This window comes from Sceloporus occidentalis, unplaced genomic scaffold (assembly GCF_023333645.1).
Source record: "Sceloporus occidentalis isolate IW3139 unplaced genomic scaffold, rSceOcc1.0.p SCAF_13, whole genome shotgun sequence".
NCBI lineage: Eukaryota > Metazoa > Chordata > Lepidosauria > Squamata > Phrynosomatidae > Sceloporus > Sceloporus occidentalis.
In genome coordinates this window covers 3960056-3986721 of record NW_028316993.1, presented here as the reverse complement: position 1 = coordinate 3986721, position 26666 = coordinate 3960056, and the positions used below count along the sequence as shown (strand labels likewise).

Below are 26666 nucleotides of genomic sequence, written 5' to 3'. Positions count from 1 at the left end.
ACTGTGGTGCCACACGAGGGCACCAAATGCGAATGCAGCTCTGACTGAGGGCGGTGATGCTGAGAGACCGGGATGAAAATAAACCCAGGCGCTATCGAATGCCACTGCCTGCCGGCCCCCTCCCTCCCTTTGCAAACCAGAAAAGAATTGCTGAAAGCAAACTTGAATGCAAGCTGACACAACCAGCCACCTGCAGGCTGGAATCAGCAGAACAGACGCAAAGGGCCATTGGCACTTCATTGTCCAAGAACAAGCAAGGACAGATTGAAATCGCAAAAAAAGAAGAAAAGGGGGGGGGGGAGAGGGGAAGGGGGAGAAAAATCCAGCACAGCCGGGTTGGGGGCTTTATTGTCAAGTCAGCAAAGTTGGAACCAGCCCAAGAAAGAGTGTCTCTCCCCAGACGCCTCTGGAAGAACTGCCGAGGCAAAAGGAAAGCCACTGGGGGAAATCTGGTCCCAGGCCGGGGGGGGGGGGGGCTTCCCACCTCTTTGCAAGACCTAAGACCCAGCCAACAGGGATGTACAACTGGAACATTTCCCATAAAAAATTGCACGAGGCTGCAACTCTTTGTTGTTGCAATTGTGCAAGTTCGAGACATTTCCAACTTATGGTGACCTGAAGGCCAAAGGTTTGTAAACCAAGCCTTATGAGGAATGAATGAAGGAACTGGGTAGGATTTACTTTGGAGAAGAGAAGGCTGAGAGGTGACATGATAGCTATCTTTAAGTATCATGGGGTCTTCTGACCAGATTTTGCCTTCCTCTGAGGAGTAGGGGGGGGGGGTGCGGATTAGTACTGTGTACAGTTCTGGGCAGCACAAATCGAAAAGGATGTGGACAAGCTGGAGCATCACCAGAGGAGGACAAGCAAAATGGTGAAGCGTCTGGAAACCATGAAGCCCTATGAAGAGAGACTTAGGGAGCTGAGTACGGTTAAGAGGTGATATGATAGTATGTTTGAATAGTTGAAGGAATGCCATATGAAGGATGGAGCAAGCTTGATTTCTGCTGCTCCAGAGACTAGGGAACGGAGCAGTGGATGCAAACTACAGGAAAGGAGATTCTAGCTCAACAATAGGAGGAACTTCCTGACAGTCAGGGCTGTTCGACAATGGAACAAACTCCTTCCTCAGAGTGTAGTGGAGTCTCCTTCCTTAGAGGTCTTTAAACAGGGGCTGGATGGCCATCTCTTGGGGATGCTTTGATGTTGAGTTCCTGCATGGCAAAATGGGGTTCGACTGGATAGCTCTTCGGGTCTCTTCCAACTGTATGATTCTCCATACTCCATACTCCGTGCTGGCTCTCCTTGCCTATACTGCTGGAGTATTCCTGAAGTAACCTCTTCCCCCTTGACCCCTTGAGGATGGAGACTTATTGGGGATGGTTGGGGTGAGTACTTCATCTTCATGCTCCTTTTGCATAGCTCTGGAGAGCTCAAATTCTGCTCCCCTTGGAGCTGGACTCTGCAGACATCCACAGGCGAAGAGCCACCATCATCCCCCTTCCCCATTTCTTTGCCACATGAAGAGGCTAAGGGATGGAGGAGAGGGAAGCGAGCAGGTTTCCATAGCAGAGAGGCTGCAAGGAAGTTAATTAGCCTCTAATTACAGCGCTAATTAACTAAAATACTAATCACCCTGACAAATCATACATTGGTATCGGCAATTGCTTACAGGATTAGCATGATAATGCTTCCCTTTGCTTTGGGGGGGGAGGACAAGAGGAAAGCAGTCATTAATAACCATCTGCAAGGGCCATTCAAGTATTTCTTTTATCAGTTTGGAAGAAGAACGGGTGGAGCTGCCTGCGGGGAGACTTCGGCGGAGATGATTTTAAAAAGTGGATTTGTAAATAATGCAGATGGGTGGACTACAGATCAGAAAGCAAATGGAACTCAAAGTTTGCTTCCTGATTGAATCTCCCAGTATCCACATGGCCAAGAGATTCGTGCCACCTGCATGAATACCTTTCCATATCATCTGAACTGAATATAACAACTACAGCTCCTTGACCAAATGCAGGACTATGACCAACACTGTCCATTTTTTCTCTTTCTCCTGTATCACTTTAAACAACTTTGCCGGATGAAGAAGTAAGTGGAGCTTTGAAAGCTTGAAACGTATATAATATGCCTTTTGGTTGGCTTGATAAAGTTATCATTGTTCTGTAGACTTTGGGATGATACTGTACTTTGCTATATTTCCCCATGCTGCTTTATGTGGGTTAGAAGGGTGGCACAGTCCTTGGCATGCAAACAGCTGGTTGCCCAAATATTTGTTAATTCTGGGATAAAGTCGGATTAACCAGGGAAACCCATGGTATTTCATGGGTGAGCATGAAATTTATATGAATAATCAGATCTACACAGAGAAAGCACTGTATCAGACTGCCCAGCCCTTTGAAGATTTAGGATCAGGGACATGATTGGCATCTTTCTGGATCTTATTGCATTTCTATCCCCCTCCAACTGTATGAATATGCTTTATGTCTGAAGCCTTAATACCACTCGGAACTCCATCCAAAAAAGTGAGTTAAGATCCATGAAAGCTCATGCTGCAACAAAAACCAGTTAGTCTTAAAAGTGCTAACACATTTCTCCTTCTTCTTCTTCGCCTGCTCCCTTTCTCTTTTTTGGGCTGCAAGAAACCAAGGGTGCATCCATGCATCCACACTGGAGAAATAATGCACTTTGACACTACTTTCACGGGCATGGCTCCATCCTGGGATTTGTAGTTTTGTGAGGCACCAATACTCCTAAAGACCTTGTAAAATTGCAAAGCCCAGGACTTTGTCAGCAGGAGCTATGGCACTTAAAGTGGTCTTAAATGGCAATATTTCTAGTGTAGATGCACCCTTTCACAGCTACATCTTTGGAAATGTCTGTACTTCAATTTCACCACACGGGGGTGGCCTTTCTATGAACAAAGAAGAAAAATGTCTTCACTTGATAATAGATCCGGAAGGAAGGAAGGAAGGAAGGAAGGAAGGAAGGAAGGAAGGAAATTTTTGAACTCCAACTTAAGTTTCTACCACCAGCATATTGCAGGAATTCCTGTTCTCTAAACCAGTGGAAATCTGTCCATAAAGCAATCAAAGTCAGTCACATATTTAGCAATTAATTATGTGGAACGACTTTGGGAGTTGGATATGTTTAACTTGGAGAAGATGGAGAAGTGGCATGATGGAACTATCCTTAAATTTCTGAAGGGAGGATACTGAAAAGATGGAGGCAGCTTGTTCTCTGCTGCTCTGGAGACTAGAACCAGAAGCAATGGATTTCATTTACAAGAAATGACATTCCACCTAAACATTAGGAAGAACTTATTGACTGCCAGAACTGTTGAAGAGTAGAATAGACAGTCTTGGAGGGTAGTGGGCTCTCCTTCTTTGGAGGACTTTAAACAGAAGTTGGGTGGGCATATTTCAGGAATGCTTTAGCTGTGTATTTTTCCATGGCAGGGGGTTGGTTTAGATGGCCCCTGACACGCCTTTCTATAATTCCTATGAAAACGAAAGGGACTGTCTCACCTGAGGATGTAGTTCACCCAAACCATGTTCTTCTCACTTGGGTTCTTGACATTGACCGAGATGGTGGCACAGGACTGGACCCACACGAAGCCACCGTTCTTCTGCAGCCAGCGGTAATACCGGGTGACCACCTGCCCCTTGTTCAACACTAAAAGGAGTGCAAGGAAGAAGGAAGGATGACAGCTATTAACAATCGGTTGCAGTTGGCATCTCATTGACTGTCTCTGTCCAAATTTTTAGGAGGGTACAGTTTATGCCATCTGCAGAATCAAGTGGGAAAGCCTTACAGAAAGTGGCGGAGGGGGGCATTTGAATGTTCCTCACATAGAAATGCCTTGTGGATTTGGTCAAGGATAAATCTGTTTTCTTTTTGTAATGAGTATAGACAATTACGTCCCAAACCCTACAGAGCATCTGAACCAGTCCAGTCCAGAAAGAGCTTTATCACTCGATGTTGCTGGAATGGATCCTTTGAAAGTCTGCTTTTGGACCAGGACGAGGTGGGGAGAGAAATGCGACCAGAGGATGGCTAAAGTGGTTCACAAAGATTCACCTTCTTGGCTTATCAGAATGACCACACTTTAAGGTTGCTTGGCTACACCTATCCCGCTTTTCATCTGTGAAATACTGGAGGGTATGAAATATCTGGAAGGACTTATTGACTATAAGGACTGTTTGACAATGGAACAGACTGCCTTGGAGGGTGATGGACTCTCCATCATTGGAGGCCTTTCAATAGACGTTGAGTAACCGTCTTTCAGGAGTAGGTACTCCTGCATGGCAGGGGCTGGACGAGATGCCCTTTGTGGGACCTTCCAGCTCTATGACTCTATATGTCCACATGCGTCCATAGCCCAGGGAGGGCAACGGAAACACAAAAATGCCAGTACATCTCTATCTCATCCCCGAGTAGATGATGTGAGCCAGCCTTTTGTAAAGTGTAACTCACTATGAGGTGCTATCATCATTACTAAAAAAGTCAACATACAGTCCAGGTGGCTTTGCCGGATTCCTTCTACATCCTCGCCGTGGATGAACCGGTAACAGCTTTTGCCCACCAGCTCCGAGGAACACAGGTCCATATAATCGCTGATCCTGAAATAAAATGAGGAACGGGCAAGATTGTGGGAGAGGTTCACCTCCACCCCTGATCTCCTGATCTGACAATCCTGGAAAATCAAAATCTAAAACCTACAGAGATGCCCCTTAGATGCATGCAGGCATCTCTCCCGACTGCATTTTCTTTTCCTGGTTTAAAGTTTCCAGTAAGAATTTTGTGCCACGGCTGCTTTTTCTTTGTTTTGCTTCAATTTTAGTTTGTTCTACTTTGGATTGCTACAGACTTTTTAGATGTAGCTAAGTGCCTCAAAAACTACAATGGAGAGAAAGCCTATCAATATTCTGAACCAAACATTAAGCCCTTGTAAATATGCAATATTAAAAAGAGAGAGAGAATGCGGTACAACTCAGGAACCTCATGCAAGAGAATTACATGGTGGATTATGCCCCCTGTATATGTGGGGAAGAGAAGGTCATTTAAAACATTTATATATTGTTTTTTGTGGGTTTTTTGGGCTATGAGGCCATGTTCTAGAAGAGTTTATTCCTGACGTTTCGCCAGCATCTGTGGCTGGCATCTTCAGAGATATACAATGTCCTCTCTCTTTCAGTGTGTATGTGTGTGCATTTTCCAATCAAGCCATAGCGTGTTTTAGGTTGGCCTTGTGGCTTCCCCTCCTCCCTGACAATGACTCAGACAACGGATGTGACGGTCCAACCCACAACCCACCTGCTCTCACAGTACACGATCTGCAGGTCCATGTTGACCCGGAAGACAAACATGTGGCACTCAATGCGCACCTCGCTGAGGGTGGACGGAGGCAGGGTGTGGGCCAGCGCCACCAGACCCATCACGCGGCCCAGTGCCGAATGGGAGTGGGAAAAGGACGGCAGGCGAGTGCGGAGGCGCCCCGTCACATGGATCACCTGCAGAAAGCAAGAAGGCATGAGACATAGAAACAGGTGGGAGGTACTCTCTTCCAAGACATTTCAAGCTGTGACAATGGGAGAGATTTGGAACAAGGAATATATAGCCGGCCCTCCATATCCATGGACTCTTTACCCATAGATTCAAGCATCCATCGCTTGAAAATATTCCAATAAATATAAAACTCCAAAAAGCAAACCTTGATGTTGCCATTTTTCTATACAGGGCACCATTTTACTACCTCATTGTATTTAATGGGACGTGAGCGTCCATGGATTTTGGTACCTTGATTTCTGGAATCTCCTCCCTAAACATTATTACCTCCTTAGGTAATTTTAAGTCTGAATTAAAGACGACTTTGTTGAAGGAGGCATTTCCGATTACAGCCTGATATTTCCGATACCTTATAGCCAGACGTTTTGACATGAAGCCCTCTCTTGGTCAGAGTGGATTTCAGGCGGATGAAGAAGGAGCGTTCCAAGGCATTGTCTTCTGCAGCGCGAGAGTCAATGGGATCTAAGATACAAAGACAGGTTACGTGTCACACTTTATGGAAAGAAATGTCCTCCTGGACCACGGAGGACCTGTCCTACAAGGCAGGACAACAAAGGAGCATGGGGAGATCCTGACCGGATCATCTGAGTTTTGGCTATCAGTCTTAGATTTAAAATTCTCCCAGAACTGAAAAACCCACAGAAAACTATGGAAGCCGGCTGTGAAAGCCTTCGACTTCACATTATATTATATTAATTATATTATTTATATGTTGCCTTTTCTCCTGGGCCAGAGACCCAAGGCAGCTTCCGTAACAACAAATTAAAAACCCTTACAAAAAGTTTCAAACCAGTTTTAAAAACAGCACTTTTTAAGCTTAAAGGTTTAAAACCAGTTTGAAAACACCACATTTTCCAAAAAAAAAAAAATAAAATGGAAAAGGAGCATCCATCTTCACAGGTTGATGGTAAGGCAAACAAAGAGAAGCAGGAAGCAAAAAGGGAGCAAAATCTTTAAAGGCACTTTAAGGGGATGATGGTGCAGACTAGAGACTAAAAGCATTTGCATCTGCTTTTGCTGGAAAGATCTGGAAGAGATAGGCCTATCTATGCCATTGTTTTCAAGAAGGGCATTTGAAGAGCTGTGTCAACTGGAGGTGACAACGGATGAAGATATAGAGCTAATTGACAAGTTACAAGCTAACAAGACACCAAAGCCAGATGGCATTTGCCCAAGAGTCCTTAAATAACTCAAAAGTGCTGATCTTTTAACATATAAATGCAGCATTAAAATCCTGGGGGAATGGAAGCGAAACCTGTGGAGTACAGCAGGCCCTCGGTATCCGCTGAGGTTTGTTCAAGTCCCATTAAATACAAGGGAGCAGTAAAATGGTGTCCCTTGTTTGTCCGCTGATTTTGTTTATTCTTAATCAAACACATTAACTTGTCTATCTTAATATAGTCATACATTTTCCATAACCACTGTTACTGAGGGGCATTCACTGAAGTTTACAGATGGTCCAAAAATAGCTGTAGAATACAATTATAAAGGAGAGGGGACTGACACTCTACGCAAACACACACCCACGCAGCCCCATAACAACTCAGTGGCTGGAATGTGGTCCTACTGAATGGCAAGGGGGCAGATGCAGGAGTGTCTGGGGAGGAGGGACCCACATCTCCATCTCAATGGGAGCATCGCATTGTCTGGGCAGCTCTGTTCCCGATTCACACTGAGAAGCTCTGCTCAAGTGTCGCCAGAGATATATAACAGAGAGCCAAACCATCCCAGAACAAGGGAGGAATGGAAAACAGTTTTGATATAACTGGTTATTGAATTGCCAAGGGATCTCGTAGCACCTTTGAGCGAAAGAAGTGATAGCATGCTCTATATACTCGTGTATAAGCCTGGAAATTTACTGGATATAGTCGTGTATAAGTCTAAAACTTTGCCATATTCCATCATGGCAACCCTTTTAATATGCTACCGTATTTAATGGGACTTGAGCATCCAGGGATTTGGGTATTTATTGGGGGCCCTAGAACCAAACCCCGGCAGATACCAAGGGCCCACTGTACAAGGAAAAATGAAGTAGAGAAAAGGAGCTACTGGGACACTGGACAGAAGCGCTCCAAGCTATATTTTGTTGCAGCCTTTCACAGGTTCCTGTCTTTCCTTTCTTCTCTTCTGGTAGTCCTGCTTTGGTTCCTCCTTTGCTTAGCCACTCTAAATAGATCTTCCATGTCCAGAAGCAGCATATCTCTGATTATTTGGATGCTCAAGATGTTCAAAACCAGAGGACCACTTCCCTTCTATTCTGACTGTAGGTTTTCCAGAGGGACGGTGCCAGCTTGTGTTGAGAAAAGGATGCTGGAACTAGGTGCCCTGACCCTGGTTGAAGTCCAGCTGGATTCCTCCCCACTTCTCTGTGTGTTTTTTCCGAGAAGACACTCAGGGCACAATGCTTATCTTGTATTCTCTTTTACTATCCAAGGTTTGGTATAAATCTTTCACAAGTTCCCCAGATAAAAGCCATGGAGGCTGATATCAAATGAGCGGAGGGGGAGAGCGCAGATTCTCTTTCATTCCCTGACTTTTTGCTTGTCCAGGCGGGAGGAGGAGGAAGAAGAGGAAGAAACGAGCCCCCAAAGGCAGCGGCTGACACCAGTGTTGGGTCAACCGCAGGAATAGCAACAGATGGAGACTTAGAAGTTTGGTCCTTTGTGGCACCTGGGACACTAAAGTACATCCCAGGAATGCAGATAGGGACTTACTAATTGAGCAAGGAAGGATCAAGGCCATGCAGAAGCTGGAGTCAGTATTTGGGATGTTCCCCTGCACCCATGCAAAACATATTGTCCCCAAATCACCCAAACAATGGGTGCATCTACACCAGTGGTCCCCAAACCATGCCCTTTAAGAGATTTTGGACTCCAGCTTCCAGAAGCCTCATCCACGTTGGCCAACATTCTGGGATTCTTGGAGCTGAAGTCCAAAATCCCTTAAAGAGCACAGTTTGGGGACCACTCAGCTCTACACTGTAGAAATAATGTAGTTTTACACCACTTTAACTGCCATGGCTCCATCCTACAGATTCCTTGGATTTGTAGCTTGGTGAGGCACCAGCCCTCTTTGTCAGAGAAGGCTAAAGACCATATAAAACTACAAATCCCAGGATTCCATAGGATGGAGCTATAGCACTACTACAGCTAAAGACCCAACAGTAAGGAATTCTGGGAGCTGAAGTTCCAAATGGAGGACCAAAGTTTGGGAACCACTGATCTAAGGGATTGAATGCAGTGAACAGGTTTACGAAATTGGAGCTTGTTGTGACAAAGTCATTTCTGTAGGGATCTGAACTCAGCATTTAAGAGATGCCCAGCTGAGTTTGCTCAAGGGTCATACCAGATTCGGAGGCCTCAGACAGCCCAGAAGAAGCGGCGGTGGCAATGGCACCAGCCACATGGGATGTTTTGTGGCGATTTGGGCGTGAAGGGTCGGAGGGCGTCTTCAGACCCAGCTGCTCGGCGACTTCCAGGTGGTCCCCCGGATGGACATAATCGAAGATGCTGCTTCCGGTCAGTTCTACCTGGGAGATCAAGAACACAAAGGTGCATCAAATGGAGAAGTGTGTCCCAGTGTTTAGGTCAAGCTATGGAGAAGAAACAACATGAGACCATTGTCCCCTCAAACAAAAATCCTCCCCCATGAAACTATTCTTTAGTCCCCAAATTTCTGCATTGCAATCAATGCAGATTGAGTCTCCCTTATCTGATATGCTTGAGGCCAGATGTATTTTGGATCTCAGATTTTCTCCCCAATTTTGGAATATTTGCTTATATATAATGAGTTCTCTTGGAGAAAGGAACCGAGTCTAAACATGAACTTCATTTATGTTTCATATACACTTTACACATGTAGCCAGAAAGTACTTTTATACAGCATTTTAAATCATTTTGTGCATGAAACAAAGTTTGTGTACACTGAACCATCCGGAAACAAAGGCATCAGTGTCTCAGTCACCCAGGTGGACCATTTTGGATTTCTGAATAGTCTGGATTTTGGAAGGGAGACTCAACCTGTATATATTTATTGAAGTGATTAGCAAACAGAACCACAAATATATGAAATGAGTAAAATGTTTCCATTTCCACCTTATTCTGTTGTTCAAGATGAATCCAAATGATATCTTGGAGCAAAGATCCAAGACTAAACACAAAATCCATTTATGTTTCATTTGCACCTTATACACAGAGCCTGGAGGTGATTTCATACATAACATTTTTAATAACTGTGTGCATGAAAGAAGGTACACTGAACCATCAGAAAGCAAAGGTGTCGCTATCTCAACCACCTCTGTTTACAAGGTTGGATTTTGGAATATTCTGGATTTCAGAATTCAGGATAAAGGAGACTCAACCTCTGATTAAAAAAAAAAATCAGACCTAAATACAAGCACCAGGGGTTCCTGTGGCTCAGCTGGGATTCGAACCCTGGTCTCCAAAGTCACAGTCCAATGCTCTAACCACTACTCTATGCTGGCTCTCAGTTGCAAAACTGCTGCATTATATTCCCTGCAGACATAAATCCATTTATGTAGCTGTAAGTCCTATACTCAATTCCAGCCAAGATTTTCAAATTTAAATCAAACTGTTCCCCATTTTTGTTTGTTTTTTTGAGTATTTTTGGCTGCTTGACTACTTCTTGGATGGTTCCCAGGGGCAGAAAACTTGTCTCTAGGCCCACTCTCTTGCCTCCCCCATTGCAACTGGATCCTCTTGTCGCTTCACAGCAAAACAAAAGCTTTATTTAGGCAAGCAGTTTTCTGTATGAGAGATGGAGGAGCAGAGTGCAACTCAGGATGGAGCATTAGCTGAAAAACCCTGCTTCCTGAGAAGGTCAGCTCTCATTTAATAACAACAAAAGGCAAGTTGCTAGTCCTCATGGCTACTAGGATGGCAAAACTCCGAAGTGTGGCCAAAGAAGGGGGTGGACTTTGAAGTCCCATCCTCTTTCTGTTTGACTGAGAATTACTTGAAGAAGATGTGACCTGAAGGTATGATTTGCACAATTCAAGATATTACGGGAGCTATCCAAGGTGCTAAAAAAAAGGGGGGATCAGCTGTATTGCTAGACAATATTTTGCAAGTAAGCATCAGAATGCAGATGTTGTGGTTGTTGAGTGCCTTCAAGTCTTCTCTGACTCAAGGAGGCCCTATCATGAGGTTTGCTTAGCAAGATTTGTTCAGAGGAGGCTTGCCATTTCCTTGCCCTGAGGCTGAGAGCATGCGACTTGGCAAAGGTCATGCAGTCCCTGTTTTTAAAAAGCGTTTTACCTTTGTTGGAGGTAGAAACCTCAAGGAGTAAAGTCCCAATCCCTTGGCTTCTCCTTTGAGATGCCCCTGTTGCAGCTAAAATGTGGTATCTTCACATCCATATGCTGTCTGGGAAATGTGTTCAAGAGCCTGGGGCAACCACTGAGATGGCCCTGCCTCCCATGTTCCCACCAGAAGTACCATGGGGATGATGGGTCAGAAAGAAGGGCTCCCCAGCACGATGAAAACCTGGCATAAATTCACTGCACCCCTGACATGGAAGCCACCAACTGGGCCGGCATAGTGCATGAACTATTCCTTCTCTGGTGGAACTGACACCGGTATGCTCTGGGTATCTGAGTGGTGAAATATCTGAGCATCAACCAATGACCTGTGCAATGGTGGAAGAGGCATTTTGCTGTTCTTCTAATGCTTCTGTCCCCTGTGGCTGCTAATATGCAACCCAGCCTTCCTTTGCTGGCATAGCCCTTCCTTTCTGGTGGCATTGGGAAGCGTAGTGACCTCCATAACACTCTGCCCGTCTCTGGACCAAAGGCACCTCATTGGCATGCAGAGGCCTGGGGGAGCTGCATCCGCAGATTTGAATACTAAAGGTCAGCGCTTCAGGTTAACGTTCCTCACATCATAATGAAGGGGAGGAGGTGGGGAGATCAATAAATAATAACGCGGAAGTATTGGCTTCCCCTGGCAGGAGGACAGTCAGGTGCGTTTAAAGGAGCACGTCTTCAGGAAAGAGACGCCGCTGGCGATGTGCAGTTTGGCAGAAAGAATAGAGGGAAGTGAGCAAAGATGGAAAGAAAGGAAGGAAGGAAGGAAGCAAGCAAGCAAGCAATACAAAGGTCACAATCCGAAGCAGCGGCAGAATTGGGCAGGCCAAATTTGCTGGCTCCAAGTAGCCTACTTCTTTCCTTCATGATCATGTTTTTTCTTCCTGCCCCCATGGCCGATTTTGGTGGTGTTACACAAGTGTAGTGAACCAATGGGAATTCAGCCACTGAGAGTGTGAGGTAGAGGATTTGTTTTTTCCTCCTACAGGATCAAATGTTTTTGAAGACCAAACAAGTCCCATTAGGGCTTCACTTCTGTAGGAGGTTCTGGGTTCACTGCCCCACGGACACAAAGTCACCAGCCTTCTCTGACTCTGGGAGCCAGAGCCTCCAGACTGACCTCTCCAAGCAATGCTCCAGCTTTACTTTGAAATGTTGCCTTCATCAGCTTTTCAAGTTCATGTCTTCAGCAGTAACAAAACAACCACAGGCCCAACTACCAAATGTGGCAGCAAACACCAGCAAATGGAAGGAAACATCCTCCAGGTATTTGCAAAAGCTTTTCTGGCCTGGGCTACCAGGGGCTGACTGGCATCCAAAAACAAACATCAGGATTAGATAGCCTCCCTTGGGCCATGCTCCCCCTGGCAGTCCCAGCACCATGAATCCTACTGTTTGTTCAAAACAGAGTTGCTCTGGTTGTTGTTATAAGCTCTCATGTTGGCTGTGACTTGTAGTGACCCTCTACTAGGGTTTTCTTGGCAGGTTTTATTCAGAGGTTTGCCATTGCCTTCATTTGAAGTTGAGTGTGTGTGCTTTGCTTAAAGTCACCCAGAGGGTTTCAATGGGTGAGCGAGGGTCTAAACCCTTTTCTTCCAGTCATACAATGAAGCCACTGCCCAAGCCAGCTCTCCCTAAACACAGAAGACCCACTGAGGTTTACCTATGTGCTGACTTTGTTATTATGGGTTTTTGTGTGTTTTTCAGGCTATGTAACCATGTTCTAGAAGAATTTATTCCTGACATTTCGCCAGCATCTGTGGCTGGCATCTTCAGAGAATGCCATCTTTCTAGAACCCTCCTCCAGCACATTGTAAATGGGTTGGATCCTCTTTCTGTCAGCTTTCTTCACTGTTCACCTTTCACATCCGTAGATCAAAATGGAAAATTCTATGGTATGGATGAGCCTGACATTTTATTTACTTCTTGTTGTGTACCTTCAAGTCATTTCTGACTTATGGCAACCCTACTGTGGTGTTTTCTTGGCAGAATTTGCTCTCCAGGGCTGAGAGAGCGTGTCTTGCTCAAAGTCACCCAGTGGGTTTCCACGGCTGAGCGGAGATCCGAACCACGCTCTCCCAGTGTCCTAATCCAACATTTAAACCACTGCACCACACTGGCTCCTATGTTCACATAGCCATGCAACAATCGATTCAGTGCATCTACTCTAGCAGAGAATAACCAATAAAATGCAAGTCGAAAAAACTGTTGCATTTTAACAGAAATATTAATCTTGCCTGAGAAAAGGAAAAGGGAGGGAAAAGAAGAGGGGGTGACGGGAAGAAAAACAGGAAGGGGGGAAAAAAAGAATGAAATCGAGGCTGGTGGAGGAGGGAGATGAAGGCCAGGAGTCTCCAGAGTGTCCAAGAAAGAGTTGAAAGAGGAGAGTCAATCAGTCAGAAGCATTCAGGGACACACACAACACATGACAACCCAGCTGTTCCCCAGACCTGAGAAGAAGGGCTTTGCTCACCAGCCTTGCTGCAAACTGATGGCAGGATGTGAGAGTCACCTTCCTCCCAGAGACACACATAGACACACACAGACACACAACCTGCACACTTCCCCCCCAACGCACAATGCCGGTCCCCTCTGCCTTCTTCTCCGATGGCCTGCGGCAAGGTCTTCCCCATCATGATTTAATGCTGTATCAAAGGCTGCCTTCTCCTTGCCTGAGGTTTGCTCCGGGTTTGGAATCTTCTTTGCCAGAGAAAAGGTTGAAAGTGCCCTGGTTTGTAAATGGGGGCCTTGGGGAGCAGAAATCCACTTGAAAAGGAGAAGAGCCTCCCACCAAAAAACATTCCCAATTCCTTCTCGCCTTCCCATCCCATCGCAACCACACACAGCCAAACTGGCGACAACGGAGAGCAAAACAGAGAGAGAGAAGCAACCATAGGAAGACGACGGTGGTTGTGGCGAGAGTGATGACGCAGCCCAGAACCCATCCATTTGTGTGTAGGATTTAAAAATTACACAAAGGAAAGGAATAAGTTTGTGATTGTAATGTATAATAATAATAAAAAAGCCTAGCAACTCTAAATGCCAAGTCATTTGGGTATGGATTTTGGCTGACAGCAAAGTGCAGAGCCAGCCTCATATTTGCAAACTTCAGTAACAATTCCCAAACCCACAGACTCCAAAATATTTAATTATTTTTTCCTGATTGATTTTCAAGCCCCAAAGAACCTCCTCCAAATTTAGCAATTCTCTTGTCTTAAGCTCTACAATCTCCCTCCGTGGCCAATAATGGCCCTAAGGCAAAGAAGTAGTGATGCAATTTCACTTCCGGTGGCAAAAGTCAGAAGCTGTCCTTCCAACAGTTGCCCACCTCTGGCTTGCAAGGCCCACTCCTTCGAGATATTCCAGATTAAGATATACAAAATGCAGGAGCTTCATCACTTTGATGCAATGTGGCTTTATTGATTAATAAAGCTGTGCAACCCAATGAGCATGTGCTCATTTTGAGACATGTGCAACTCTGCCCTTTAATTCCATGGCTCAATGCTATGCAGTTTTGGAAAATCTAGCTTGTTGTGGCACCAGAGCTCTCTAGATAGAGAAGGCTAAAAGTCTTACAAAACTACAGTTCCCAGAATTCTATAGCATTGCACCATGGCAGCTAAAGTGGTATCAACCGTGATTGTTTCTGCAGTGTGGATGCAGCCATTATCTCTGGGTTGCAAGTTGCTCCTGGTTTTACTGAAAGCAGAAGTGGGAGACAGGAGATGGAAATCAAGCTCCAAAGATGCGTTTCTCATTTCAGCCACCTCTCTCCTCAGTACAATCAGTCAATCCCGGCTTGGAAGAGAGACCAATCATCAATTATCAGACAAAGCATGTTAAAGCCCTTGGTCTGTAGTGGAGATAATTACTACGATTAATTATTCATGCGCCAAGGGCCGGCCAGGGAGATGGAAACCAGCAGGCCAAAACAACCCAAGACTGGCATTCGTCTCCATTCATTGGCAGGTGAGAAGCAGAGAGGTCAAACACAAGAAATGCTCTGGTAGGAGGCAAAGATACAGCTAGGGACAGATTCAAGTTTTGCTGTAAAGGTCCTTTTAACCAATACATCTAAGTCAAAGGAAGAAGCCTGTGGAGCTCTTAAGCTGACACCCCGAGTTGTAATACTGGTCTGTCTTTCCAAAGAGAGAAAGCAAAAGAGAGACCTGCCAGATTACACCTCTTACATAAAAGCGGGATCGAGCTCTTTGCTAGCCCTCAACATAATACTTTTCAGAAGAGCCCCAATCTCTTCCAATTCCCATTTCTGAGTACTTTGCCAAGGAAATATAGCAATACAGTCGTCCCTCTGCATTTGCAGTTTTGACTTCTTCGGATTTGATTATTCACAGATTTGATTAATATGCTCTTTCTTGGAATCTCTAGGTTCTCCGGCGCAACTCTGTGGTCAACCTCCACCAAAAGTTGTCCTGGAGGACCTAGAGATTCCTAGAGAGGACACTTCTCTAGGCATTTCTAGGTCTCCCAGCACAATTCTATAGACAACTTCCATTAGATGCTGACTGCAGAGTTGCTCTGGAGGACCTAGAGATTCCTACAAAGGTGATCTCTCAGGTTAAAAAAATACTGTTTGCAGTTTTTCGGTTGGCCAATAAAGGTATCACTGATGGATTTTTGTTTTCATTACTGTACGATGTAAGCCAAGACTTGGCTCTTTTCTCCCAATGTTGCTGAGAAAAACTGGTTCACTGGTCACCATGTAAACAGGTCCAAGGTACAGGATCCCAGTATATGGGACCAGCAAAGTTTTCTGGGCATGATGGTAACAGGATTGAAGTCTCCTAGCCACATATGGCCCAATGCTGGGCCAGCCACAGCTGTTCCTTCCTGGCCACATTGCTTGTCTTATTGCATCAAGCTGCAGGTCCTAAAGTATTTTTGTCTGAATTGCAGGTCTTCTGCTTTGGAAACACTGCAGACAATCATCTTGGCTATTCTCAGCACACAGCCTGGCTGGTTGCATTACTCATGCGCTGTACATCTGGCCCTATAGAGTGGGTTGTGTGTGTGTGTTTTTATTTCCAGTCTGCGCATGCATTATTCAGGTTTTAGTACCCAGCTCACACAGCTCCTACCTGCGAGAGCCCGAGGTAAATAGACACCGTCTCGGAGATGTAAAGGAATTTTCCCTCTTGGTTCAGCACAAACACAAACCCGTCCAGGGACTGTGGAGAGAAAGAAAAGAAACAAGGAGGAGATATATATATTTCAAATAATGCAGGTCACTTCTTTTGTCAAGAAGAGTGGGGATGGAAGCTAGGTGTTGCAGGGAGATTGCCAAATCCTATTTCAAAATGGTGGGTTATTCTCTCCTAAGGACTAGAAATCCCATCCCAAATCAAACTCTTGGAGATCCACTTTTTCATGTTGGGTTGGTTGCCTCAGAACCGATCCCAAAGAACCATGATATAGACCAACATTTTAAAAACAGCAAAGTGGAGCAAGTTTTAAACTGATTAATTAGTACATTGATTAACCACAGAATAAACCTAGTGCTCTGATTAATTAACTAGCAGGATAAACACCTCTTTTACGCTTTAGATTCCTTTTACTACTCCTTCATCCTACTTTTGTCCTATGTTCATTCTCTTCCATTCCTTTCATTCCTTCACCCTTTTCTTGTTCTCACCTCTCTCCTTTCCTTCTCCATTAACTTCTTCCTAATACACTCGGCCCTCCTTATCCATGAATTTTTTTATCCACGGATTCCAGCAACCACAGCTTGAAAATATTCCAAAAATTAAGAATTACAGATAGCAAACCTTGATTTTCCATTTTTTTTTTATAAGGGACACCATTTTGTTGTGCCATTATATTTAATGGGACTTGAGAATCCGTGCATTCTGTTATCCATGGCAGGTCCTGGAACCAAGCCTCAGTGGATAACAAGGTCCCACCATACCCTCTTTATCTTTTTCCCTTTCCCTTCCTACATCTCTTTCTTCTTCTCCTTCTCCACTCTTCGCTTTCACCATATAAAATAAACCATCACTTACTCCAACCTTTTTTTACATACCCCTGCCTTCTTCTACAGAGGATAGTAATTTCAAGAGGCGGCAGCAGAGAGACAGATAAAGGCTGGAAGGTGGGGGAGAGAAGAGCCATAGCCAGCTGCCCCATTTCCAGAAACTGTTCTAGGAAGCAGGAAACCGTTCCCCGGAGAGACCTGGGACGGAAGCCCTGGTCAGACAGTCCTTTGAGGCTTACCATGGCAAATGTTAACCAGTGCCAAGAAATGCCCATTTTTAAGTTGCTGGCCAGCACTCTTCAGCTGGAGATCATGCACTCTTTTTCTTCCTTCCTAGGACAACTTTTGAGAAATCAAGTGCAGATAGGTAGGCAGGAAGAGAAGGATGGTTGCAAGGTATCATGCAGCCTAGAAGTGGGTCTGGGGAGGAAGCAGATTTTCTGCCCTCAGTATCCCCCATGAGTACAGGATTGCTAAAATACGTTTGTTTAAAGAAAGGAAAAATGCCAAGAAAACCAGTTGCAATTAGAAGGAGTTGGGCTACAGCAAAACCAGCAATTATGATTAGTTCCATACAGGCAGGCAGGCTGGCAGGCAGGAAGGAAGGAAGGGTCAGTGAATATAGAATGGCCGAATCAATGGACCACAAGGGCCCTTATCCACCCTTCTCCCATGCAAAAATATACCATATATATGCGACTATAAGTCGACCTCATGTATAAGTTGAAAGCAGGTTTTGGTGCCAAAATTATGGATTTTGATATGACCCATGGATAAGTCAAGGGTAAAACTCAGGGGTATGTAACAAAGGATCTAAAGGATGAAGCAAAGGAAAATGATGCCAAAGAACTTAGGAAATTCCAGCAGCCACAGTTTGTGTTCACACTGAAGGCTGGATGGATGAGAGAGTAGAGGTAGATCAGGGCTTCCAGGACACATTACACTCTTGCCTTCCATCAAGAGATAGATAGTTCCTTTATTAAAATAAGGAGTTAAAGTACAGCACTTATATTGAACCGTGGATAAGTCGACTCTGTTTTTTGGTCAATTTTTAGACTAGAATTTCTAGACTTATACATGAGTATATACAGTACAATATACGATAGACTGCTTTAAAAAGCATTTGTTCTGAGGTTGAAAAATGGGTTTCCCAAAAGTCAGGAAATCCCTTTGGGAAGAAAAATGGATGAGCCGGATTCTTCTGTAATCTTTTCCCATTCAAATGTCCCAAAGTGTTGCAGATAAATTATTGTGCATTGGGGGTGAGGGTGGGGAATATATTTTTTTGGGGGGAGGGGTTTCAAAATCCTATTTTCAAAGCATTACTCTCACCCTAAGATTCCTCCTCCTTGCTTTGGGGAGCAAGAAACAGGGTCAGGCCCTGAAAACTGGGGACCCCAGCTGGTGATCCTGCTCCCTCCCAAACAAAGTATCTTGTGTCTACAAAAATTTTGGACATGTCCCTAGCCCCATCCCTCCCCATGGAGAAGGGAATCCCCCAAAGCTTCTCTTTCTCTCTCCCCCATTGCTAAAGACCTGCCCTAACAATGCCCCTTTATCCTGCCAGAATACATTTGCACAATTACGACATTCCCCCATAAAGGGGGAGAAGGGGAGAGAAACAGCAAGAGATGAATGGAAGCGACAGTCACTTTAACGTTCAGGCGCGTTAATTACGGCTGACAGATAAAATTGCTTTAAAAAAATAAGAAATAAAATAAAATCATCAAGCGGTTTCGGTGAGACGCTCGGAGGTCACTGCCGAGGCAATTAAACAGTTGACACTCCATGATGGGGACGTCTCTGTAGGGATAAAGAGACGAGGAGGAAGAAAGGTCCGCTTTGATTTACTTGGTTGGGATGAGCAAGTGACCCATCCATAATGCTTAGGACAGGTAGTAAAAGTAGAGGAATTCTAACAGGAGCAAGTCTAGATCTCGTCATTTCATAATAACAACAACAAACACACACACACTGCCTCCATCCTTTATGAAATATTTTTTCCTGCTGCTTTTTCTAATTTGTTGTTGCTATTGGCTATCAAGCTGGCTTCCACTTACGAGAGACCTGCTCAGGTCATGCAAAGCCAAGACTGTGGTCCAAGACGCACTGCAGAAATAATCCAGTTTGAGACTGCTTTAACTGCCCTGGCTCAGTCCTGGGAACCACAGTTTTGTGAGACATTTAGCCTTCTATGGCAGAGAGCTCTGGTGCCACAACAAACTACAATTCTCACAATTCCCTAGCACTGAGCCAGGGCAGTTAAAGCGATCTCAAACTAGATTATTTCCACAGTGTGTTATGGAATCAATCCATCTATAATGTGGTCTTCCTCTTTTCCCATTGCCTTCAACCTTATAGCGTTATCACCCTTTTCCAGTGTCATGTCATCTCATGACATGTCCAAAGCATGACAGCCTCTATTGAGTCAGATTGGTTTCTAGCGAGAAGTCAGGCTTGATTTGTTCTCAGATTTGTCTTTTTGGCAATCTAGGGTGTTTTTACTAATCTCCACCAGCACATTTCAAACCCATATTTTTTTACTCTGGCAACCGTATCTCCACCCCACCAAGAAAAGGATAAGACAGGAAAAATCATTGGCCCCGTAGGTTTCCAAACAGAGTCCTGCAAACTTCTTCTCCTGTGCTTAAAAGGGTTGGTGGAGTTTTCTTTGTACATGGAGCGGTAGGCCATGGAGCAATTTTCTGCCAACCATCTGTTGAATCCAGGTTCTCCCCCCCCTCCAATAACATTGCCCCCACATCAAGCAAGCTGCCAAATTTGATTGCTTCCAAATAAAGCTGAATTAGCCCCATGGCAGCCGACAAGGGGCTGACAAAGACCCCCGGCCATATAGAGGCGGACAAGTGGAGGAATATATTTTGGAAAGGAAACGATCACACCTGGCCAAGGTGCCAAACGATATTAATGCCTCGCTTCACCGCTGTGCAGGGCTGCCGTGCCCAAGCTTCTAACTCAATTGATCCAGCCGCTGGCATCTGCACAGCTGCTCCTCCGGCCGTGAGTAAAATTAGGTTCACTTTGAGCTGCTGGGACCAGAGAAGGAGGCCGTCACTAGTGCTCTGCAAAGCGATGTCCTGGGCAAAGCAAAGAAGAGTAAGTCTTCGTGCCATTTGTCATGGCAGAGGTGAGGAGAGGTGTGTAGTGGTCAGAGGAATCTGGCGGAAATATCCTCCAATATGACATAGATGAAAAGCAAGACGTATAACCAAGCAACATTCAAGTGTTAGAATTCAAAGGTATAGCCATGGTAGTCTGTAGAATCAGTATGTTCTTGAAGCACCTTTGAGACTAACTGAAAGAAAGAAGTTGGCAGCATGAGCTATCCTAGACAAAACTCTCCTCCTCCAAATGTATCTGAGGAAGTAGACTTAAGTCTATGAAAGCTCCTGCTGCCAGCTTTTTCATTTAGTCTCAAAGGTGCTACAAGATCTCTCTGCATACTGATTTTACAGACTAACACAGTTATATCTTTGAATTCTACCACTACAGAAAACACCAAATTTAGTGGAAACCCATCAACCTCTTTATTTTTTGGCAAAGAAAAAGAAGGAAATAGAACAGAGTGGTGGAGGGGAGTTGGAGTCCAAAGGAACTCTCAGATCGGGTCCCCAGAAGCTTTTGCAAACCCAGAGAAGCGTTCTTCTTATCGACTCACCCTCCTCTGCCTTCCTGGCCCCGGGAGTCCTCCATCGATGCCAATCATCCCGTCAAAAGCAGGGCAGAGATGGCAGACTCCCGGATGGAGGCAGACCCTGGGTCAGCAGCTGTCTCTGGTTCTTCTGCCCAAGACAAAACCATGGCATTTTAAAAGCAGGATGGTCAGCTGAACTGCAAAGGAAGGGCGGGAGGAATAGAGGGATCGCTGATGGACCATAGCAAAGGGGCAACCTTGGGTGGGAGGCCCAGAATCCCAAGGGAGAAGCTGCAAACCAGAGAACTGCTCTTCCAAATCTCACTGTCCATTTTTGACAGCGGAGAGTTGCAAACAAAAGAGGAAGAAGCTGGAGTGATACATTCAGTTCCTGGCACAGGAGAAGAACATGAGAATCGCTCTTGCGAGTGATGCACAATGCCGTCAATAGAAGGAAACTGCAGAGCTTGGAAAACTGGCCCTTCTTGAATGGTGATAACAACAACTCTGGCTTAGCCACAGTTGTTATCGTAAAATATATACTGTCTATACTCATGCATAAATCTAGAAATTCTAGTCTAAAAATTGACCCCAAAAAACAGAGTCAACTTATAAGTGCTGTACTTTAACTCTTACTTTAATAAAGGAACTATCTCCAGGCGAAAGGCAAGAGTGTACTCTGTCCTGGAAGCACTGATCCACCTCTACTCTCTCATCCATCCAGCCTTTAGTGTGAACACAAACAATTGCGCCTGCAGGAATTTTCTAAGTTCTTTGGTACAGTTTTTCCTTTGCTTTATCCTTTAGATCCCTTGTTACATGCTCCTCAGTTTCACCCTCGATTTATCCATGGGTCCTATCAAAATCCATAATTTTGGACCCAAAACCTGCCCTCGAGTTATACATGAGGTCAATTTATATTCGAGTCTATACGGTACATTCCAAAAAAGCATACCTTGATTTTTCCATTTTATATAAGGGACACCTTTCTACCATGCCTTTGGGACTTCAGTATTCATGGGTTTTGGTACCCACGGCATAGGTGGGTCTTTGAACCAAACCCCAGCAGATCCCAAGAGTACACTGTATTTTCAAGCCATGGATGGTGGAATTGGTGGATGCAGAATCAGTGGATACAGAGGTCTGGCTGCATCTGTGATTTTAAAAATCTTTTGATAAAATTCTCTTAATGCTCTTAATATTCTTGAATATTCCCATGGTTGGTGGGTGGGTGGGAGAAGTGTGGTGACCCAGAGCCATTGCCCCCTCCTCGCTCTCCATTTGCCTGAGCAAGCAGGTGGGCGTTGGCTGGGGATTGATAAATTGCCGTTTAAACCATTACCATATGCCACTTCTGATAATTAGCTAACAGCCCCAGGAGACAGCGGTAATGAGAGCTCTCAAGAAATAATTAGCCCGATCCGTCCGCTTCACCGGCGCTTGCCCTCAAATGTCACGGCTCCCGAGTTACACTTGCTGCCACCTCCGCCACCGTGGCATCTGGGCACAAATGGGGTGGGTGCCGAGTCCCTGTGGCTGCATCTTCCTATCTTTCCACAAGGAAGCACCTGTACAATCACAAAGGTGGCACTAGCCAGGTAGGGCAACTGAGTGCCGCTAGGCCAGTAACATTGGATCATGTCACGAAGATGATCCAGCTCCTTTTACCAAGGGCAAACAGAGATGGTCCTTAGTTTTTTGTGGGTTTTTCAGGCTATGTGGCTGCATTCTGGAAGAATTTATTCCTGGTGTTTCACCTGCAACTGTGGCTGGCATCTTCAGAGGATGGTGGCATGGAAGAGAGTGAGGTATATATACCTGAAGACCCTTGTTTTGGAGGAAGTGGTTCTACATGTTAATGGTGGAGTTAGTTTATGTGTTGCACTGTGCTGAATGGTGCAGCCTGGAGGTGTATTGTGTGGACGATATGCAAGGGGGATTGATAATTGTGAAGTCGAAGGCTTTCACGGACAGTATCCATAGTTTTTTGTGGGTTTTTCGGGCTATGTGACCATGTTCGAGAAGAGTTTATTCCTGACGTTTCATGGGCATGTGTGACTGGCATATTCAGATTTCTTTAAAGATGCCAGCCACAGATGCTGGCGAAACATCAGGATTTGCACAGAATGGAACCATGGCAGTGGAATCGTAACAAATGATCTATATACTGGGAAGGGTCCCCTAAAGTCCTGTCTTAAATGGAGTATAGACAGAGGGATGGGCAGCTGGACTGAGTCGGACTCACCTGCAGGATGTGGCCCCCCAGGTGCTGTTCAAAGAGCTCCGTCAGGAGTGGGTTCACGCTTCTCCGGCCTGAAGCTGTAGGAGGAAAACAAGAGACCCAACATCAGAGAAGCCATGTCTCAAACACCTCCGTTTCCTGCACTAATACCCCTCCAGATCGACTCCATGATGTCCACGATTCCTGGAAAGATGGGGGGACACATTGCAAAAGCCACTATAAAGTTGTTTCTTCTCTGACTCCAGAGAAGGTGGTTGTGGGTGGTTCAATGTACACACATTTGTTTCATGCACCAAATTATTAAACAATATTATGTATAAAATTACCTTCGGGTTAGGTGTATAAGGTTATACAATTCAAAGATATAGCCATGTTAGTCTGTAGAATCAGTATGTAGGGAGATCTTGTGGCTTCTTTCTTTTGAGACTAAGAAAGAAGTTGGCAGCATGACTTTCGTAGATGCATCTGAGGAAGTAGGCTCAAATCTACAAAAGCTCATGCTGTCAACTTCTTTACTTCAGTTAGTCTCAAAGGTGCTACAAGATCTCTTTACAAAGTGTTTACAAAACACAAACAAATTTCACGTTTAGACTTGGGTCCCAGCTCCAAGATTATGCAAATATTCCAAATTCCCAAATGCAAAATATTTCTGGTCACAAGCATTTTGGAAAAGTGAGCCTCAACTTGCATCCTTTTTTTAAAAAATGATGAACTGCATCCTTCTGAGATGTAGGATAAACTTGTGACAAGGACTGTTAGTTGACTTTTTAATCTCTCTCACACATACATATATATACACACACATATTGAAGTGTAGGATGGCGCACACTGTGATGCACTCGGCATTCACTTTGGGGAGACAACCAGGATGGAGTTGGGGGTAGATTAAAAGGACAGGAGGCACGGCGGTGCATTGGGGGGAACACAGGACATGCCTTTGTGTTCTGCACATTCCTGGGAGACGGGATTAGAATACTTATCAGCTCTGTATTCACAACTCCCTGGGCAAAGCTGAAAAGCTCACAAGACCCCGGCTTAACCTTCCTTTCAGCCCACTTTGCTCATTGTAACTCAGGACGGCCAAGTTTCCCGGGCTCAGGATCTGAGAGAGGATGAGGAAGGAAGGGGAGAGAGAGAGAGACACCATCATGAGGATGGAGGGAAGGAGGCAGCAGAGGAAAGGAGGAATCGGTGCCAAGAACTCTTGGAAAGCTCTCCTTTTGCAAGGAGAGGCGTTAACACATGTTATGGTGGAAGTGTGGAAGGGATGCTCATCGCTTGTAGACGGATGCTGGGCATTGGCAGGCTCCAACTGCATCCCCTCCAACATTTCACAGACAAAAACTGGAACATATGTGGCCAAACAGCTTCAGAGTGTGGTTAAAATGGCAAAAGTTATGAATGAGGAAGAAGTCGCAAGCTAGGAGAGGCTACAGCAGTTTGCTTTTGCCCGAGCCTCTTGGAAAGGACATGGCTCTGCTCCTTCCTCTTCTCACCTCCTCCACTGAGTTAACAGGTCCAAAACACACTGCAGAAATAATCCAGTTTGAGACTGCTTTAACTGCCCTGGCTCAGTGCTAGAGAATCCTGGGAATTGTAGTTTTGGGGGACATTTAGCCTTCTCTGTCAGAGAGAACTCTGGTGCCACAATGAACTACAATTCTGAGCCAGGGCAGTTAAAGAGGCCTCAAACTGGATTATTTCTGCAGTGTGCTTTGGACCCGAGTCAGCTTGGTGTAGTGCTTTGAGTGTTGGATCATGACTCTGGAGACCAGGGTTCGAATCCCCTGTACATAAACTGCCTCTGTACATAAACTCTCTGCTGCAGAGCTCCTATAGGATCCAGGAGTGTAGCTATGGGGAGAAACTATTTCAGGTCTTGTTTTTGTGTGGGTTTTTTCTTCATATTTTTGGGCACCTTCGTGTGGCCACTTCAGAGGGTCAAAAATAAAATGACCCCTGGACCTGAGACAGTTACTTATACCTGTCCTAGATGGGTCTGCACTACTGGAGTAATCCAGATTGACACCACTTTAACTGCCATGGCTTCTATAGCTATGGAATTCTGGAATTGTATTTAGTCTTCTCCATGCTCTGGGAATTGTAGCTTTGGAAAATGTTTAGTCTTCCCCATGAGAAACCTCTGGTGCCCCAGAATTCCATAGCATGGAGCCATGGCAGTTAAAAGTGGTATCAACCTGGATTATTTCTGCAGTGTGGATGCAGTTGGAGGGGCACAAAGCACAAATATGGATTTAGAAGAGAAAAGGGAGGTGTGCGGAGGAAAGCCATCTTCCCCAATTGCATCTCAATTTCAAGGAGAAATATCATTTTAACAAAGAGTGTTTTGTTCCCCCCTTCTTTTTCTTTCTTTCTTTCTCATTTCTTTTCTTTTTTTTCTCTTTTTGTAAAAAATAAAGGAAAATCGCTGTAGCACCCGGCAGCCTCAGAGATGGCATTTATAATGGTTGTCTCCGTTATCTGTACGAATTTACTTGTAACTAACAAACAGAGAACTCCCTTGACAGACGCACAGAACAATACCAGCCCGGCTAATTGCGGCAATTTGCTCTGTCATTTCCTTTAATTCCTTCATTTTCCTTCTCTGCAAATAACCCCACAGGTCAGACAGAATGCTCCTATAATTAAAAGCATTTAATGCAAGAATTAGAAAGCTGCAAGGATTACGGAGAAGGGAAGGGTAGCCAGGCTGGAGGATTTCATTTTATCTTATTTTATATGTTTCTGTAACTTGCCAGCTTTGAAAGCCATGAAGCAATTCCGTTTCCAAAGACAAAAAAGACAGAGAACTTGGAAAACATGCACACATTTTAAAAGGGGGGGGGGGGAAACCCACCCTAAAAACTTCAGAGAGAAAGAAAGGAGAAGCATTATCGTTCTGAAAAATCTGGACTCCTAAAATGATCAGGGCAGAGGTGCAAGGGTAATACTGTCCAATGGTTAGAGATAATGGAGCAAAACCACAATTGCAGAACTGGGAATAGGGAAAAGATCACCACTACTTCCTCCTCCTCCTCCAATTATTATTATTATTAATTTATTATTATTATTATTATTATTATTATTATTATTATTATTATAGTTGGGCTTCCATATCCACGGATTCATCATCCATAGATTCAAGCATCCATGGCTTGAGAGTATCTATCTATCTATCTATCTATCTATCTATCTATCTATCTAATATAAATTCCAAAAAGCATACCTTGATTTTGCCATTTTATATAAGGGACACCAGTTTACTACCCCATTATATATAATGGGACTGGAGCATCCACAGATTTTATCATTGGGGGGTCTTGGAACCAAATCCCAGCACATACCAAGGGAGGAGGAGGATGAGGATGATGATGATGATGCACCATTATATATAATGGGACTGGAGCATCCACAGATTTTGGTATCCATGAGGGTCCTGGAACCAAATCCCAGCACATATCAAGGTCTAATAATAATAATAATAATAATAATAATAATAATATCCCATTGTATATAATGGGACTTGAGCATCCCCAGATTTTGGTATCCATGGGGGTCCTTCAACCAAACACCTGTGGATACCAAGGGCACATTGCATCATCATCATCATCATCATCCCACTTTTTCCCCAGGCCAGGATTCAAGTCATTTTACTACCACTAAGACAAACATAGTTTGAAAACCGAATAACATACGCAAGTTGAAAACTTGGAGTCGAAGTCAAAGATTTGGTGTACTGATTCCACAGCCATGAATTAAAGGACAGCCAAAGAAAGTGAGGCAGTCAGCTGTAATAGCGAAGGGTTGGATGCAGAGACAGCATGAATTCATACACACACACACACACACACACACACACACACACACAGAGTCAGCCCTCCTTATC

At 44.6% G+C, this 26666-nt stretch overlaps 1 protein-coding gene across 1 annotated transcript in view; it reads right to left on the bottom strand.

Annotated features, from left to right (window-relative positions):
- NPAS1 (neuronal PAS domain protein 1) overlaps window positions 1–26666 on the bottom strand; it is a 51358-nt gene that overhangs the window by 5518 nt on the left and 19174 nt on the right. Inside the window, exons 4-10 of the mRNA XM_089478814.1 lie at window positions 22784–22857; window positions 15991–16080; window positions 8914–9097; window positions 5918–6030; window positions 5317–5513; window positions 4516–4622; window positions 3528–3675 (exon numbers count right to left, since the gene is read on the bottom strand). Coding sequence (XP_089334940.1) covers window positions 3528–3675; window positions 4516–4622; window positions 5317–5513; window positions 5918–6030; window positions 8914–9097; window positions 15991–16080; window positions 22784–22857 — 913 coding nt within the window. The remainder of the gene's footprint in view (window positions 1–3527; window positions 3676–4515; window positions 4623–5316; window positions 5514–5917; window positions 6031–8913; window positions 9098–15990; window positions 16081–22783; window positions 22858–26666) is intronic.